Source organism: Stenella coeruleoalba (assembly GCF_951394435.1).
Source record: "Stenella coeruleoalba genome assembly, chromosome: 12".
Lineage (NCBI taxonomy): Eukaryota > Metazoa > Chordata > Mammalia > Artiodactyla > Delphinidae > Stenella > Stenella coeruleoalba.
The window spans coordinates 49,388,633-49,409,404 of NC_137158.1; the positions used below are offsets into that span (position 1 = coordinate 49,388,633).

The window sequence follows — 20,772 nt, forward strand, 5'->3', positions numbered from 1 at the left end:
TATTGTACATTAAACAGCCTAGAGTATAGTGTAAATATTAAGTTTACATGCACGGGGCAACCAAAAATTTCATGTGACTTGCTCTACTGTGTTATTCACTTTATTGCAGTGGTCTGGAACTGAACCCACAATATCTCCAAGGCATGCCTGTGGTAGATAGAGACAAAACTTGTGATACAGAAGAATGAATGAAAATGAATGCATAGGTAGATAAAACCTCTCCTTCCTTTATTGGAAATAAACAAATGAAACCAAGATGGTAAGAAATAAATGAACGCACTACTGTGCACATTAACTGTGGTTAAGCTAATTTTATTGATGGTCTAGTTATTACATTAATATTTCATTCTTATTTAATGCAACTGAACATCTTAGCTATTTATACTTCTCATAGCACAAATTGCAGTAAAGTCCTTCAAGCAGATACTTGTTCATCACCCAAGAAATTATTCTTTCTACATGGCAAGAGTAATAGCTTTTGAGCATGCATTAGGGAAACATTATTACCCTGTTACAGATCCTGAATAAAGTACTATATTATTTTTGGCATGATTCTGACCAAGTTGCTATCTCTCAAAATAAATTACAATGAAGTTCCAAGACTTTTAAAACAATGTTTGTGTGGCAATGGGAAAATGTAAATAAATATACAGGAGGAAAAAATAGTCTTTAGTGGCTCTAACAAATTTTGTGTCAAGCCTACAGAGAATTGATTAGGAAAAAAGAGTATTGTATATTTTGTGATCTCATCCTTCTATATTTGAAAAAAATTAGTTGGCTGTGCCTATAGAATCCTAAATGCCTAACACATCACCTGCCCAGGTATCATTCACTCCAATGGACTTCCTTGCAGCATGAGCAACCACCACTATGGATTCTTAGTATGGCCTCCAGATGAGGCCATAACAGCCAGTTGAAAACTCAAAGTATTTCGTTATTAACACAACGAAAGAAAACATGCCACTCTGGGATTAAATGATTTCCAAAATGCACTGGAAGCTAAAACTGATGGACTACATCTCCAGTAACTCAACTGTCCGGAACAATATTGTAAGGCATCCTCTCTTTCATAATAATGATATTTTAAAGTACAAGCAATACAAAGAAACTTTACTATGTAAGACATGACTACTTCTTAAAATCAGAAGCGTAACTGTTCTAGCTTTGCTTTCTATGTTGAAAACACACAATGGATTGAAAGTGTTTTTACGATTAAGAGAAAGAGGAAACACTTTGACTTCATTTGCTCTTAATGGATTTTCCTGTCAATGGTTTGTCTAAATACAATATGCTAAAAGCTGTGTGGGTATAGTTCTCAAAACGGGAGGAAAAGTATTTCAAAGAGTATTTTAAAGTTGTCTTTCCTGGAACATCAAGATCCTAGGGGGCCACTTTAAAATTAGAATAATTAAAATGTCTGCCAGGACTGTAATTAAAAATGACATAATGGAAACCATACTGTATGGAGAACTCCCTGGTTTAAAACCTGAAACCTCATAGGAATGAAGAAAAATAAACCTGAAGAGGCCATATGGACCATATCCTAGTTTGCTTTTAATGTTTATCATGTCCTTTAAGGGCTATGTGAAATGAAGGCCAATGTTCTAACTAAGGTGTTTGGTTCCTATATGTGAAATAGTAAAGAGTTGTGTCTGCTCTACTTAGTCAAGTTCACTACTGACCTTGGAGGGAACCAACGTAATATTAAATGCAGTCAACTAGAGCAGTGCAAGTTGTATTTACATTTAAACAATTAAGTTGGTCTATTGTAAAATCACCCAGAATTCCCTTTAGGGACACTTACTTTAGAACAATGGCAACATCACTGGAATTACAAATATCCATTTTTTCCCCTAAGAATTATTATTATTATTATTATTTTTTTGCGGTATGCGGGCCTCTCACTGTTGTGGCCTCTCCCGTTGCGGAGCACAGGCTCTGGACGCGCAGGCTCAGCGGCCATGGCTCACAGGCCTAGCCGCTCCGCGGCACGTGGGATCTTCCCGGATCGGGGCACGAACCCATGTCCCTGCATCGGCAGGCGGACTCTCAACCACTGCACCACCAGGGAAGCCCTATTATTATTATTTTTTAAAAATTCTAATTTCATATCTAAACTATGTAAGAGGCTGAGCCCAACAGGACATCTCCCACATAAGGCCACTTCTCTAAGATTAGGATATGTAAGTTACCTACCTAACACATAGAAATAAACATAGAGAATTGGGAAAAGGGGGAGACAGAGAAATATGATCCAAATGAAGGAACAAGACATAGCTTCAGAAAAAGAACCAAACAAAGTAGAGATAAGCAATATACCTGATAAAGAGTTCAAAGTAATGATCATAAAGATGCTCACTGAACTCAAGAGAAGAATGGATAAATACAGTGAGAATTTCAACAACAAAGAGTTAGAAAATATTAGGAAGAAACAGAGCTGAAGAATACAATAACAGAAATAAAAAAATATACTAGAAGGAATAAACAGTACGTTAGATGATACAGAGGAATGAATTAGTGATCTGGAAGACAGAGTAGTAGAAATCACACAAAGTTGAACAGAAAGGAGATTAAAAAAAAGAAATTAAAAAGTGAGGTTAGAGGGCTTCCGGGAAGATGGCGGAAGAGTAAGACGCGGAGATCACCTTCCTCCCCACAGATACACCAGAAATACATCTACGCGTGGAACAACTCCTACGGAGCACCTACTGAACGCTGGCAGAATACCTCAGACCTCCCAAAAGGCAAGGAACCCCCCACGTACCTGGTTAGGGCAAAAGAAAAAACTAAACAGAGACAAAAGGATAGGGACGGGTCCTGCACCAGCGGGAGAGAGCTGTGAAGGAGGAAAAGTGTCCACACACTAGGAAGCCCCTTCGCGGGTGGAGACTTCGGGAGGCGGAGTGGGGGAGCTTGGGAGCCGCGGAGGAGAGCACAGCAGCAGGGGTGCGGAGGGCAAAGCGGACAGATTCCAGCGCAGAGGATCGGGCCGACCGGAACTCGCCAGCCGAGAGGCTTGTCTGCTCGCCCGCCGGGGCGGGCGGGACTGGGAGCTGAGGCTCCGGCTTTTGTTGGAACGCCGGGAGAGGACTGGGGTTGGCGGCGTGAACACAGCCTGCAGGGCGTTAGTGCACCGCGAGAGAGTCCGGGGAAAAGTCTGGACCTGCCGAAGAGGCAAGAGACATTTACGTCCCTCTTTGTTTCCTGGTGCACGAGGAGAGGGGATTAAGAACGCTGCTTGAGAGAGCTCCAGGGACGGGCGCTAGCCGCGGCTAGAAGTGCGGAGCCCAGAGACAGACATGAGACGCTAGGGCCGCTGCTGCCGCCACCAGGAGGCCTGTGTGCGAACACAGGTCACTAGCCACACGCCCTTCCGGGGAGCCTGTGCAGCCCGCCACTGCCGGGGTCCCGGGATCCAGGGACAACTCCCCCGGGAGAACGCACGGCGCGCCTCAGGCTGCAACATCACGCCGGCCTCTGCCACCGCAGGCCCGCCCCACACTCCGTGACCCTCCCTACCCCCCGGCCTGAGTGAGCCAGAGCCTCCGAATCAGCGGCTCCTTTAACCCCGTCCTGTCTGAGCAAAGAACAGACGCCCTCCGGCGACCTACACGCACAGGCGGGGCCAAATCCAAAGCTGAGCCCCTGGGAACTGTGAGAACAAAGAAGAGAAAGGGAAATCTCTCCCAGCAGCCTCAGGAGCAGCGGATTAAAGCTCCACAATCAACTTGATATACCCTGCATCTGTGGAATACCTGAATAGACAACGAATCATCCCAAATTAAGAAGCCCTGTGGATGAAAGGCTCTTGGGGCTGCAGCCAGGAGTCAGTGCTGTGCCTCTGAGGTGGGAGAACCAACTTCAGGACACTGGTCCACAAGAGGCCTCCCAGCTGCACATAATATCAAACAGCAAAAATCTCCGAGAGATCTCCATCTCAACGCCAGCACCCAGCTTCACTCAACGACCAGCAAGCCACAGGGCTGGACATCCTATGCCAAACAACTAGCAAAACAGGAACAAAACCCCACCCATTAGCAGAGAGGCTGCCCAAAATCATAATAAGTCTACAGACACCCCAAAACACATCACCAGACGTGGACCTGCCCACCAGAAAGACAAGATCCAGCCTCATCCACCAGAACACAGGCCCTAGTCCCCTCCACCAGGAAGCCTACACAACCCACTGAACCAACCTTAGCCACTGGGGACAGACACAAAAAACAACAGGAACTACGAACCTTCAGCCTGCAAAAAAGGAGACCCCAAACACAGTAAGATAAGCAAAATGAAAAGACAGAAAAACACACCGCAGATGAAGGAGCAAGATAAAAACCCACCAGACCTAACAAATGAAGAGGAAATAGGCAGTCTACCTGAAAAAGAATTCAGAATAATGATAGTAAGGTTGATCCGAAATCTTGGAGATAGAATGGACAATAGAATGGACAAAATGCAAGAATCAGTTAACAAGGACCTAGAAGAACTAAAGATGAAACAAGCAATTATGAACAACACAATAAATGAAATTAAAAGTACTCTAGATGGGATCAATAGCAGAATAACTGAGGCAGAAGAACGGATAAGTGACCTGGAAGATAAAATAGTGGAAATAACCAATGCAGAGCAGAATAAAGAAAAAAGAATGAAAAGAACTGAGGACAGTCTCAGAGACCTCTGGGACAACATTATACGCACCAACATTCGAATTATAGGGGTTCCAGAAGAAGAAGAGAAAAAGAAAGGGACTGAGAAAATATTTGAAGAGATTATAGTTGAAAACTTCCCTAATATGGGAAAGGAAATAGTTAATCAAGTCCAGGAAGCACAGAGAGTCCCATACAGGATAAATCCAAGGAGAAACACGCCAAGACACATATTAATCAAACTGTCAAAAATTAAATACAAAGAAAACATATTAAAAGCAGCAAGGGAAAAACAACAAATAACACATAAGGGAATCCCCATAAGGTTAACAGCTGATCTCTCAGCAGAAACCCTACAAGCCAGAAGGGAGTGGCAGGACATACTGAAAGTGATGAAGGAGAAAAACCTGCAGCCAAGACTACTCTACCCAGCAAGGATCTCATTCAGATTTGATGGAGAAATTAAAACCTTTACAGACAAGCAAAAGCTGAGAGAGTTCAGCACCACCAAACCAGCTTTACAACAAATGCTAAAGGATCTTCTCTAGGCAAGAAACACAAGAGAAGGAAAAGACCTATAATAACGAACCCAAAACAATTTAGAAAATGGGAATAGGAACATACATATCGATAATTACCTTAAATGTAAATGGACTAAATGCTCCCACCAAAAGACACAGATTAGCTGAATGGATACAAAAACAAGACCCTTATATATGCTGTCTACAAGAGACCCACTTCAGACCTAGAGACACATACAGACAGAAAGTAAGGGGATGGAAAAAGATATTCCATGCAAATGGAAACCAAAAGAAAGCTGGAGTAGCAATTCTCATATCAGACAAAATAGACTTTAAAATAAGGACTATTAAAAGAGACAAAGAAGGACACTACATAATGATCAAGGGATCGATCCAAGAAGAAGATATAACAATTGTAAATATTTATGCATCCAACATAGGAGCACCTCAATACATAAGGCAAATACTAACAGCCATAAAAGGGGAAATCGACAGTAACACATTCATAGTAGGGGACTTAAACACCCCACTTTCACCCATGGACAGATCATCCAAAATGAAAATAAATAAGGAAACACAAGCTTTAAATGATACATTAAACAAGATGGACTTAATTGATATTTATAGGACACTCCATCCAAAAACAACAGAATACACATTTTTCTCAAGTGCCCATGGAACATTCTCCAGGATAGATCATATCTTAGGTCACAAATCAAGCCTTGGTAAATTTAAGAAAATTGAAATTGTATCAAGTATCTTTTCTGACCACAACGCCATGAGACTAGATATCAATTACAGGAAAAGATCTGTAAAAAATACAAACACATGGAGGCTAAACAATACACTACTTAATAATGAAGTGATCACTGAAGAAATCAAAGAGGAAATCAAAAAATACCTAGAAACAAATGACAATGGTGACACAACGACCCAAAACCTGTGGGATGCAGCAAAAGCAGTTCTAAGGGGGAAGTTTATAGCAATACAAGCCTACCTTAAGAAGCAGGAAACATCTCGAATAAACAACCTAACCTTGCACCTCAAGCAATTAGAGAAAGAAGAACAAAAAAACCCCAAAGTTAGCAGGAGGAAAGAAATCATAAAAATCAGATCAGAAATAAATGAAAAAGAAATGAAGGAAACGATAGCAAAGATCAATAAAACTAAAAGCTGGTTCTTTGAAAGGATAAACAAAATTGATAAACCATTAGCTAGACTCATCAAAAAAAAAAAGGGAGAAGACTCAAATCAATAGAATTAGAAATGAAAAAGGAGAAGTAACAACTGACACTGCAGAAATACAAAAGATCATGAGAGATTACTACAAGCAACTCTATGCCAATAAAATGGACAACCTGGAAGAAATGGACAAATTCTTAGAAAGGCACAACCTGCCAAGACTGAATCAGGAAGAAATAGAAAATATGAACAGACCAATCACAAGCACTGAAATTGAAACTGTGATTAAAAATCTTCCAACAAACAAAAGCCCAGGACCAGATGGCTTCACAGGCGGATTCTATCAAACGTTTAGAGAAGAGCTATCACCTATCCTTCTCAGACTCTTCCAAAATATAGCAGAGGGAGGAACACTCCCCAACTCATTCTACGAGGCCACCATCACCCTGATACCAAAACCAGACAAGGATGTCACAAAGAAAGAAAACTACAGGCCAATATCACTGATGAACATAGATGCAAAGATCCTCAACAAAATACTAGCAAACAGAATCCAACAGCACATTAAACGGATCATACACCATGATCAAGTGGGGTTTATTCCAGGAATGCAAGGATTCTTCAATATACGCAAATCAATCAACGTGATAAACCATATTAACAAATTGAAGGAGAAAAACCATATGATCATCTCAATAGATGCAGAGAAAGCTTTTGACAAAATTCAACACCCATTTATGATAAAAACCCTGCAGAAAGTAGGCATAGAGGGAACTTTCCTCAACATAATAAAGGCCATATATGACAAGCCCACAGCAAACATCATCCTCAATGGTGAAAAACTGAAAGCATTTCCACTAAGATAAGGAACAAGACAAGGTTGCCCACTCTCACCACTCTTATTCAACATAGTTTTGGAAGTTTTAGCCACAGCAATCAGAGAAGAAAAGGAAATAAAAGGAATCCAAATCAGAAAAGAAGAAGTAAAGCTGTCATGTTTGCAGATGACATGATACTATACATAGAGAACCCTAAAGATGCTACCAGAAAACTACTAGAGCTAATCAATGAATTTGGTAAAGTTGCAGGATACAAAATTAATGCACAGAAATCTCTGGCATTCCTATATACTAATGATGAAAAATCTGAAAGTGAAATCAAGAAAACACTCCCATTTACTATTGCAACAAAAAGAATAAAATACCTAGGAATAAACCTACCTAAGGAGACAAAAGACCTGTATGCAGAAAATTATAAGACACTGATGAAAGAAATTAAAGATGATACAAATAGATGGAGAGATATACCATGTTCTTGGATAGGAAGAATCAACATTGTGAAAATGACTCTACTACCCAAAGCAATCTACAGATTCAATGCAATCCCTATGAAACTACCACTGGCATTTTTCACAGAACTAGAACAAAAAATTTCACAATTTGTATGGAAACACAAAAGACCCCGAATAGCCAAAGCAATCTTGAGAACGAAAAATGGAGCTGGAGGAATCAGGCTTCCTGACTTCAGACTATACTACAAAGCTACAGTAATCAAGACAGTATGGTACTGGCACAAAAACAGAAATATAGATCAATGGAACAGGATAGAAAGCCCAGAGATAAACCCACGCACATATGGTCACCTTATCTTTGACAAAGGAGGCAGAAATGTACAGTGGAGTTAGGACAGCCTATTCAATAAGTGGTGCTGGGAAAACTGGACAGCTACATGTAAAAGTATGAGATTAGATCACTCCCTAACACCATACACAAAAATAAGCTCAAAATGGATTAAAGACCTAAATGTAAGGCCAGAAACTATCAAACTCTTAGAGGAAAACATAGGCAGAACACTCTATGACATAAATCACAGCAAGGTCCTTTTTGACCCACCTCCTAGAGAAATGGAAATAAAAACAAAAGTAAACAAATGGGACCTAATGAAACTTCAAAGCTTTTGCACAGCAAAGGAAACCATAAAGAAGACAAAAAGACAACCCTCAGAATGGGAGAAAATATTTGCAGATGAAGCAACTGACAAAGGATTAATCTCCAAAATTTACAAGCAGTTCATGCAGCTTAATAACAAAAAAACAAACAACCCAATCCAAAAATGGGCAGAAGACCTAAATAGACATTTCTCCAAAGAAGATATACAGAGTGCCAACAAACACATGAAAGAATGCTCAACATCACTAATCATTAGAGAAATGCAAATCAAAACGACAATGAGATATCATCTCCCACCAGTCAGAATGGCCATCATCAAAAAATCTAGAAACAATAAATGCTGGAGAGGGTGTGGAGAAAAGGGAACACTCTTGCACTGCTGGTGGGAATGTAAATTGATACAGCCACTGTGGAGAACAGTATGGAGGTTCCTTAAAAAGCTACAAATAGAACTACCATATGACCCAGCAATCCCACTACTGGGCATATACCCTGAGAAAACCATAATTCAAAAAGAGTCATGTACCAAAATGTTCATTGCAGCTCTATTTACAATAGCTCAGAGATGGAAACAACCTAAGTGTCCATCATCGGATGAATGGATAAAGAAGATGTGGCACATATATACAATGGAATATTACTCAGCCATAAAAAGAGATGAAATTGAGCTATTTGTAATGAGGTGGATAGACCTAGAGTCTGTCATACAGAGTGAAGTAAGTCAGAAAGAGAGAGACAAATACCGTATGCTAACACATATATATGGAATTGAAGAAAAAAAAAATGTCATGAAAAACCTAGGGGTGAAACAGGAATAAAGACACAGACTTACTAGAGAATGGACTTGAGGCTATGAGGAGGGGGAAGGGTAAACAGTGACAAAGCGATAAAGAGGCATGGACATATATACACTACTAAACGTAAGGTAGATAGCTAGTGGGAAGCAGCCACATAGCACAGGGAGATCAGCTCGGTGCTTTGTGACCGCCTGGAGGGGTGGGATAGGGAGGGTGGGAGGGAGGGAGACGCAAGTGGGAAGAGATATGGGAACATATGTGTATATATAACTGATTCATTTTGTTGTGAAGCTGAAACTAACATACCATTGTAAAGCAATTATACTCCAATAAAGATGTTTAAAAAAAAAAAAAAGTGAGGTTAATCTAAGAGATCTCTGGCACAACATCAAGCATACTAACATTTGCATTACAGGGTCCAAGGAGGAGAAGAGGGACAGGAAGGGACAGGGAACTTATCTGAAGAAACAATGGCTAAAAACTTACCTAACCTGGGAAAGGAAACAAACATCCAGGCCCAGGAAGCACAGAAAGTCCCAAACAAGACACACCAAGGCACATCATAATTAAAATGGTAAAAATTAAAGATAAAGACTCTTAAAAGCAGCAAGAGAAGGGCAACTAGTTACCTACAAGAAAACTCTCATGAAACTATCAGATGTCTCCTCACCAGAAACACTGCAGGCCAGAAAGGAGTGGCACAATATATCTAAAGTGATGAAAGGGAAAAGCCTATAACAAGGAATACTCTTCTTAGGAAAGTTATCATTCAGATTTGAAAGAGAGATAAAGAGTTTTACAAACAAGCAAAAGTTGAAAGAATTTAGCACCACTAAACTGGCTTTATAAGGAATGTTAAAGGGACTCCTGTAAGCAGAAAAGAAAAGGCCACAACTAGAAATATAAAAATTATGCGAGGAAAAACATCACTGGTAAAGACAAGCAGATAGTAAAGGTAGTCGATCAACCACATAAAGCTAGTAAGAAGGTTAAAAAACAAAAGTAGTAAAATCATATATATCCATAATAAGTAGTATGGATACACAAAACAAAAAGATGTAAAATATGACATCAAAAACATTACATGTGGTGGGGGAAATAAAAATGTAGAGTGGTTAGAACGTATTCAAGCTTAAGAGATCATCAACTTAAAATAATCATATATACATATAAATGATGTTCAATATGAACCTCTTGGTAATTACAAACCGAAAACCTATAATAGATGCACACACTCAAAAAAGAGGAAGGAACACAACATAAAGCTAAAGACTGTAATCAAATCACAAGGGAAGAGAGCAAAAGAATAAGAAAGAAACAAAAGAGAACTACGAAAACAATGAACAAAATGGGAAAAAGTACATACGTATAATAATTATTTCAAGTGTAAATGGACTAAATGCTCTTATCAAAAGACATAGAGTGGCTGAATGGATGAAAAATCAAGACCCATATATATGCTGCCTACAAGAGACTCATTTCAGATCTAAAGGCACACAGACTGATAGATAAAAAAGGTTATTCCATGCAAATGGAAATGGAAAGAAATCTGGAAGCAATACCATATCAGACAAAATAGAATTGAAACAAAGACTGTAAAAAGAAACAAAAAAGGACATTACATAATGATCAAGGGATCAATCCAAGATGAAGATATAATAATTGTAAATATATATGCTCCCAACATAAGACCACTTAAATACATAAGCAAATATTAACAGACATAAAGGGAGAAATTGACAGCAACATAATAATAGTAAGGGACTTAAACATCCCACTCACATCAATAGGCAGGTCATCCAGAAAGAAAATAAGGAAACACTGACCTTAAGTGACACATTAGACTAAAGAGACTTAATAAATAGATAATTTAAGAAAACTGAGATTATATCAAGCAACTTTTCTCACCACAATGCTATGAGACTATAAATAAACTACAAGAAAAAATGTAAAAAAACATAAACATGTGGAGGCTAAACAATACACTAGCAACAACCAGTGGATCACTGAAGAAATCAAAGAAGAAATAAAAAAATACCTGGAGACAAGTGAAAATGTAATCACACTGATCTAAAATCTATGGGACACAGAAAAAGCAGTTCTAAGAGGGAAGTTTATAGCAATACAAGCCTACATCAGGAGACAAGAAAAATCTCAAATAAACAACCTAAACTTACACCCAAAGGAAACAGAAAAAGAACAAACAAAACCCAAAGTTAGTAGAGCAGAAATAAATAAAATAGAGACCAAAAAACCACAATAACAATAGAAAAGATCAAAGAAACTAAGATCTGGTTCTTTGAAAAGATAAACAAAATTGATAAACCTTTAGCCAGACTCATCAAGAAAAAAAGAGAGGGCCCAAATAAATGAATCAGAAATGAAAGAGGAGCAGTTAAAATGATACCATGGAAATAAAAAGGATCATAAGAGATTACTATGATCATTTATATGCCAATAAAATGGACAACATGGAAGAAATGAAAAAACTCCTAGAAATATATAATCTCCTAAGATGGAATTGGAAATATAAATAGAAAATATTAATAGACCAATTACCAGTAAAAAAATTGAATCAGTAATATAAAAAAAAGTTCCAACAAACAAAAGTTTGGAATCAGTTGGCTTCATGGGTGAATTCTACCAAACATTTAGAGAAGAGTTAACACCTATTCTTCTCAAACTATTCCAAAAACTGAAGAAGAAGGAATGCTTCTGAAATTCTATATGGCCAGTTTTACCCTGATACCAAAACAAAACAAACAAAAAAATACAGGCCAATATCAGTGATCAACATAGATGATAAAATCCTCAACAAAATATTAGCAAACCAAATTCAACAATAAATGAAATGGATCATACACCATGATCAAGTGGGATTTATCCCAGGGATGTGAGGATGGTGTAATATCTGCAAATCAATCAATGTGCTACACTACATTAACAAATTGGAGAATAAAACTCATATGATCATCTCAATAGATGTAGAAAAAGCTTTTGACAAAATTCAACATCCATTTATGATAAAAACTCTCAACAAAGTAGATACAGAGGGGATATACCTCAAGATAATTAAGCCCATATATGACAAATCTATAGCCAACAGCATAATAAATGATAAAAAGCTGAAAGCAAGAAGATCAGGAACAAGGCAAGGATGCCCATTCTTGTCACTTTTATTCAACATAGTTTTGGAAGGCCTAGCCACAGCAAATAGACAAGAAAAAGAATTAAAAAAGTCCAAATTGGAAAGGAAAAAGTAAAACTGTCACTTTTTGCAGATGACATACTATATATAGAAAAATCCTAAAGACACTACCAAAGAAGCAGGACTGGGCTTCAACGGGAGAGGCCGCAACAGTGAGAGGCCCGTGTACCGCAAAAAAAAAAAAAAAAAAAAAAAAAAAAAAAGCAGGACTAATAAATTCAGTAAAATTGCAGGATACAAAATTAATATACAGGTATCTGTTGCATTTCTATACACTAATAACAGACTATAAGAAAGATAAATTAATAAAACAATCCCATTTATGACTGCATAAAAAGTGTAAAATACCTAGGAATATATCTAATCAAAGAGGTAAAAGACTTGTACTCTGAAAAGTATAAGACATCAATGAAAGAAACTGAACACAACACAAACAAATGAGAAGATATACCATGGTCATGGTTTGGAAGACTAAATATTGTTAAAATGACCATACTACCCAAGGTAATCAACAGATTCAATGCAATCCCTATCAAAATACCAAAGACATTTTTTATAGAACTAGAACAAATAATTCTAAAATTTGTATGGAACCACAAAAGATCCCAAGTAATCAAACCAATCTTGAGAAAGAAGAACAAAGCTGGAGGTATTAGACTCTCTGCTTTCAAACTATACTACAAAGCTACAGTAATAAAAACAGTATGGTACAGTCACAAAAACAGACACATAGATCAATGGAACAGAATACAGAGCCCAGAAATAAACCCATGCTTATATGATCAATTAATCTATGATAAAGGATGAAAGAATATACAGTGAGAAAAAGATAGCCTCTTCAATAAATGGTGATGGGAAAACTGGACAGCTACATGCAAGAGAATCAAACTGGACTACTTTTTCACACCATATATAAAAATAAATTCAAAATTGATTAAAGATTTAAGTGTAGACCTGAAACTATAAAACTCCTAGAAGAAAACACTGGCAGTGCACTCTTTTAACATTGGTCTTAGCAATATATATATATCTATATACACATATAGATCTGTGTGTGTGTGTGTGTGTGTGTGTGTGTGTGTGTGTATATATATTTTGATCTGTCTCCTCAGGGACGGAAAATAAAATAAAAAATAAACAAGTGAGACTACAACAAACTAAAAAGCTTTTGCACAGTGAAGGAAACTAACAAAAAAAAAAAAAGTGAAAAGGCCACCTACTAAATGGGAGAAGATATTTGAAAATATATCTGATAAGAGATTAATATCCAAAATACACAAAGAACTCATACAACTCAACAAATAACCAGATTAAAATGGACAAAAGACCTGAATAGACATTTTTCCAAAGAAGATGGAAGGCAGAGAGACGGCCAACAGACACATGAAAAGATGCTCAAGATCACTAATCATCAGGGAAATGCAAATGAAAATCACAATGAGATAACATCTCACACCTGTCAGAATGGCTATCATCACAGACAACAAATAACATGTGTTGGTGAGGATACGAAAAAAAGGGAATCCTTGTGCAGTATTTTGGGATTGTAAATTGGTGCAGCCACTATAAAACTGCCATACGATCCAGCGATTTCACTTTAGGGTATTTATCTGAAGAAAACAAAAACACTAATATGGAAAGATATATGCACCTGCATGTTCACTGCTGCATTTTTTCCCATAGCCAAGAAATGGAAGCAACCTAAGTGTTCAAATGGGTGGTTGCCAGAGGGGAGGGGGATGAGGGAGCAGGAGAAATAAGTGAAGAGGATTAAGAGGTACAAACCTCCAATTATAAAATAAGCCACAGGGATGCAATATACAGCATAAGGAATATGGTCAATAATATTGTAATAACTTTGTATGGGGACAGATGGTTACTAGACTCATTGTAGTGATAATTTCATAACATATACAAATGTCAAATCACTATATAGTACACCCGAAACTAACATAATATCATACATCAACTACACTTCACTTAAAAAAAAACTAACACAACATTGTTAATCAATATAAAATAAAAATTAAAAAAAACTATTTAAGGAAACAAACACTATATAAAGTATCTACCTAACACACTACTTAGTACACAGAAGGTAATTCAAGTATTTATTCACTCTCATTCCTCCTCCATCACAAAGGACCTTTGAAAACTATTAATAATCTTTGATTAAATATTAGTTTGGTTAGTTCAGATTTTTTTTTTTTGCAGTACGCGGGCCTCTCACTGTTGTGGCCTCTCCCCATTGCGGAGCACAGGCTCCGGATACGCAGGCTCAGCGGTCATGACTCATGGGCCCAGCTGCTCCGCGGCATGTGGGATCTTCCCGGACCGGGGCACGAACCCGTGTCCCCTGCATCGGCAGGCGGACTCTCAACCACTGCGCCACCAGGGAAGCCCACAGATTTTTATTTGAAAGTACTATTTATCTCTGGAGGTAAGTTTACTTCAAAGGGAGGTAACCATTAGGGTTGTCTGTAATCTCGGGCAATTTTAACTTCCTCAATTTTTAGAATATATAATAAATTCAGGATTTTTTCCTCTCCATAATTTTAACTGTGACTCTAATAGGGAACTCATACTTGTTGAAGAAAAATACCCTTTTTAAGATGTGTGAATCTTAACTGAGGTTTGAACCATGGAAAAAACTTTTAACTACCCTATTAGAACTAAACATTATCAAGTATGATTATTATTGTTATAATTATATTAGCACATATTGAACTCTATCTAACTGGAAACATTTTTTAACCCACTCAGGTAGTATTCCATTTTTTCATTAAAGCTTGATTAATACGCAAGTTATAAGTTAGTTGAGTGGCAACAATGATTTAAATTTGGGTTTACCTTAATAGCATCAAAATACATCTTCTTAGCTTGTAGATCTGTCTTGTCAGACATTAACCATGCCTTTAGCAAATATTCATAAAAGCTGTCTCCAAGTCCTCCAACTGATACGTGATCTGCAAAGAGAGGGAAATGAATTTTAGACTGATTCAGACTTTAATTCAGATAATGCAGTAAAATCATATTAGTAACTAGGATGCAAAACCGTTAAGTCAACTGCAACTCAATGTTACATTTAAATTCCAACAAATCTCATTTTCGAAAGATATTCTGAAATGAGCTGATGTGCTGTTAACTAATGTGATATACTTTAAATAATTACCAATACAGTTTTGTAAACATGCAGATAAAAAATATATAATCAACCCTAATTCTAACACTGTTTCTTTAGTAAAAATACCAAATTAAAATGTTTCACCATATTCAAATACATTTTTAATTGCTTTATCTCTCAATAATAAACTATGTCAAAGCTGTGAGTATCATCAAATCTTAAAAAAAAACAAACAAAAAAACTGGCTTGCAATATAACCAGAAGCTCCTCAGCTTCTTGTATTATAATTTTTATTATTTGATAGGTTTTGTAGTGTTATTAATCTGAAGGGTCAAAATCCTTTGAGAGAGGTAAGAAAGAAGACAGGGCAGGAGAAGTTTTTCTTTTTAATACAGTCACCCCTCCACATCTGTAGATTCCCCATCAGTAGGTTCAATCAACTGTGGATTGAAAATATGATAAAAAAAATTCTAGGAAGTTCCAAAAAGCAAAACTTCAACTTGTCATGCACAGCCAAATACTATTTACATGGCATTTACATTGTATTTACATAGCATTTACATTGTATTAGGTATTATAAATAATCTAGAGATGATTTAAAGTATCTGGAGGATATGCATAGGTTATATGCAAATACTGTGCCATTTTACATAAGGGACTTGAGCATCCGTGAATTTTGGTATCCCTGGGGTCCTGAAACCAATCCCCTGCAGATAGGGAGGAATCAATGTACTCCATTCCTACAGTCCCCCTCCACTGTCATTTATTATGCCAGATCCACTACATATTTATATTATTGCTATACAAACGGTCTTTGACTTATAGGTAGGTAATCCTCATTAAAAGTGAGAAAACTGAGGCTTAGAGGGGCTAAATGAGATTATAACATTGGTAGGTGCCAGCTAACTCTTCAGCCCACACAGGGTCTCAAACTTGGAATCACTTGCTCTCTAACATATAACACTAAATGTACATATTCTTTTGCCTACTGTTTGAATTAATACTGTTACTTTTCAAGCATATTTACCTACAAAAACAAAGACATACTCTCTTTGAAATATCATTCCTAGAATTCATAGAGAATTTGCGCATTAATAAGATAGTCTTATTTGGGAAATTTGCATTTGAAGTTTCATAACTCGAAACTAACTTTATGTGTCTATTAAAAAAATAAAACCTTTATTAGTTGATTTAGTTACACAAAAGTAAATTGGTTTTTATACTACTATCAAGACAATTTTCTCCTGAGTCCCACCCAACAACTCCACTTGGACATGGGGACCTACAGGTTAAAAGTGAATGTATTATCTTTTCCTCCTCAACCTTATCTTAGCCTTGGTCCCTATCTCACTAAGTGGTGCCATCACCCTGCCAAGTCTGCACAAGTCAGACATCAAACAGTCATTCTTTACCTCTTCTCTCCTTCGCTCCCACATTCAATGAGTTACTGAACTCTACTAATTTTACCTCCAATGTATCTCTTAAGTCCATCTACTCCTTCCTGTCCTCACTAATATGATTCTGGCCCAAGCTACCACTATGCCCTGCCTGAGTCTGCAATGGAAAATTATCTGGTCTCCGGCACTGTGACAGCATCTTGCTATTTAAACTTATTAAAATTAAAAAAAAAATCAGTTCCTCAGCCATACTAGTACTCATACATGTGGCCTGTGGCTACTGCACCGAAGAGGGAAGATACAGAACATTTCCATCATCACACAAAGTTCTGATGGCAGTGCCACTCCAATCTATTCCCCACATTAATGAATGCCAGAGCAACCCTTTTAACATGTGAATCAGATCAGCCCTTATTTGAAGCCTTCAATGATGAAGACTCAAATCCTGGGTCTCTGGAGACCTGGGAGGCCCTGTATGACCTCAATCTTCTCTATATTATCAGTCCTGCTCTATCTGCTCTCTGCCCTCTTGCTATATGGTCCCTCTTTTGGTTTCTCAAAACCATCAGGCTGCTTCCCACCTCAGGGATTCTAAAGGCATTGTTCTCTCTGTCTGAAGTGAGCTCCCTGATTCCTTTTCCCTTCATTTAGTAATCCTTACTCATATTTCATATCTGATGCCCACTAAGTTCTCTCATTATACACTTTCTGATAGCACACATGTACCACACCTGCACTTTCATAAGATGGTGAAATTTTTTTTGTCTCCTTCATAAGATTATATGATCCAGGAGAGCAGGGACCAGACCTATTATGTTTCCCAGTCCACATCAGCTCCTAAAAAGCATCTTGCACATAGTAGGTACTCAGTAAAAAATTGATGAACAAAGCAAAATTCTTTTAAGTCAGTCTTATTAAGGACTACACCTATTAAGCCCAGAAGGGCTATATTTTTAAGTAAATATGGATTTTCTTTTGCAGAAAGTCCAGAATTACAGTTTTAATTTTAATGTAAAGTTAGTCTTTTTATAATTGTAAGGCTGATCCTTAAAATAGCAGTTTGAAGTGACCTTTACAATTTCCTAAATAAATTGCCACAGAAACCTCTGACATTTACAAATTAAATAGACTAAGTACTATCTCATCGATAATAAGCCCTGTTGTTATAAACATGATTGCAGGAGACAAATGCAAGTGATGTGTGGTAAAGCAAATCACTGTCCAGTTACTGTCAAAATAACGGGACTAAATGAAGTAATAGGAAATGATGGCCATGATCCAGACATGTCCTTTAGAGTTAAAGCAATGAGAGCTGAAAACTAACAGCCAGAAGCAGCTTCATTTTCTTCTTCCTTGGGTTATGATTCTATAATGAAGGAAGAAGCAAGCTTGGGCATTTGGTGATTTTTTAAAAAAGGAAAAGGGTTTACATATTTGTTTTAATTAATGTTGCTAAGTGCTAGTTGATTTTCTATTTTCTTACCTATAAAATTTTTATATTGGGAAAGAATCAAAATAAAGGAACATAAAGGAACATAGAGGAGAAACAAGAAAAGGTCTTTTTGATAATTTAGCATATCACTCACTAAGCTTCCCCCATGTCTGGATGACTATTTGTGTTATCTGTGTAAATATCTTAGTGGCTGTAAGAGAGAACATGCCTGATTTTATCAGCAGGTAAGGACTGTCTACTTCTAGAAAGAACATATATGGTATTCTTATTCCCAAATGTTCTAAACATAATGTGTATAATAGCTACTCAAATATTATGTTCTTTTATAAAAGGGGTAATGTATTCTTTTCTATAAAAGGGGTAATGTATTCTTTTCAATAGGATTAGGTCACATAAAAGGATTCCTAATACTTAGAAAGAGAAAAAAATATCAAAAGAATCAAGACAAAAAGGATGAAATACTCAGTATCTTCACTTCTTAATTTTATAGACTTCATCTGAATCTGAACTTCTCTCAAAGCAATCCCCCAATGATACTAGTAACACCATATTTTATAGATACACACACACACACACACACACACACACACACACACACACATACATACATATAATGTTGTTATGTTAACTGAAGAAGGGTGATAATTGTTCTGTTTATAAGACACGGAGCCCCATATTTGGCCTCAACAGTCAAGAGAGATTATCATTGACCAGGACCAGATGCTGCCTCTTAGCCACAACTGAGGAGCAGGAGACAAATTGTTCAGAGAGGAAAAACAGAACCATTGTTAAAAGCAGAGGCAGAGGGCTTCCCTGGTGGCGCAGTGCTTGAGAGTCCGCCTGCCGATGCAGGGGACGCAGGTTCGTGCCCCGGTCCGGGAAGATCCCACATGCCGCGGAGCGGCTGGGCCCGTGAGCCATGGCCGCTGAGCCTGTGCGTCCGGAGCCTGTGCTCCGCAACGGGAGAGGCCACAACAGTGAGAGCCCCGCGTACCGAAAAAAAAAAAAAAAGCAGAGGCAGATTGGATACGGACTGCATGAGTATTCACAAAACTCAAGTAAGCTCCTACTAGCTGTAAGATACTATGTGCTGAGTTAACAAATATGATGAAGTCATTGTCCTCAAAAGTTTTGGATCCATAGGAAGATGGGTATGTATGTGAATCATTAGGAAAAGACTGTGATAGGAAAGTACCCAAAGGGTTGGGACAGAGGAGGAAGAAGGGGGCGGGCAGAGGAGAAGCGGGTGCTAACAATTTCCAAGCAGTGTCTTGAAGAAAGCCACCTAGAAGAAATGGAGATTGGGCTGGTTCTTGGTAGAGCCAGAAGTGCAGTAAAAGGGCTGAGGAAACAGCACAAGCCAAGACCTGGATGTGGCCAAGCAGACCTTGATTAAAGAATAAAAAAAAGTGTGTCTTCCTTGTGGCTGGAACACAGGATGGGGGTGTGGGAAGAGAGACAGGGGACTCATGAACCCTATTTGTTTTTCCATCAGGAATTGGCCCATAAACAATCCAATTACAAAGGGCCCTTTGTACCACGAAGCATGGCCAAATACATAGTGTATCAGTGACCCAGAAGGTGAAGCTGGGATGTTCTAGAACAACTGACTTTTTGTCCCTCTTCATAGTGACCTCTAAATCCTATATCACAGGAAGAGAAAAGTAAATCATAGAGACTTTTCTTCAACTTTTGAAATCTTTCGTGAGAAGGAGAACTTTAAAAACGCTTGTCCTTTCAGAGAATCGTATCTAGTTATCTTGAACTCAGAAAGCTACTCAGGTTCTCTTTTATCCCAAATACTAGAGTGGCCCTCACACTTTTTAGCCTCAGCACCCTTTAACACTCTCAAAAACGAATAAGCACCCTAAAGAACTTGTTTATGTAATATCTATCAATATTTACCATATTGGAAATGAAAACAGAATTTAAAATATTTTATTAATTTACTTAAAGTAATAATATACCCATTATATTAATATATAGATTTTTCATAAGAATATGTTACATTTTACAAAACAAAAATAATTAGTGGGAAGACTGATACCACTTTACATTTCTGCAAATCTCTTCAATGTCTGCTGTACTAGAAGACAACTGGATTTTCGTATCTGCTCTACATTCAATCTGCTGCTGTATGTTGTTCTGGCTGAAATATATGAAGAAAATTCAGCCTCACACATTTGTACAGTTGGAAAGCAAAGAGTATTTTGATAGTCTTTTCAGATAATTGTGGGTAATTTTTCTTTGGTACTACAACAAAACTTGACAGGTGGTCAAGGTTTTTTCAACAGTTGCAATGTGGAGTTAGAAACCACATCAATTAATTTTTGTACTATTACATTAAAATCCATTGGGCCATCTTGCACTTTGAATGCACTTTTTCTCACACATGATTTTATAGCAGCATGCATTGGTCATTTGGAAAATACTGGTTCACTGAATTATGCACATCTTCCAGACGTTGATACATTTGATTATACAACATTGAAAAA

At 37.6% G+C, this 20,772-nt stretch overlaps 1 protein-coding gene across 3 annotated transcripts in view; it reads right to left on the minus strand.

The window, feature by feature from the left end:
- MAN1A1 (mannosidase alpha class 1A member 1) overlaps positions 1 to 20,772 on the minus strand; it is a 175,013-nt gene that overhangs the window by 19,798 nt on the left and 134,443 nt on the right. For all 3 annotated transcript variants that reach the window (XM_079939505.1, XM_079939506.1, XM_079939504.1), the window contains one exon: positions 15,154 to 15,269. In XM_079939505.1, the coding sequence (XP_079795631.1) occupies positions 15,154 to 15,269 (116 nt within the window). The remainder of the gene's footprint in view (positions 1 to 15,153; positions 15,270 to 20,772) is intronic.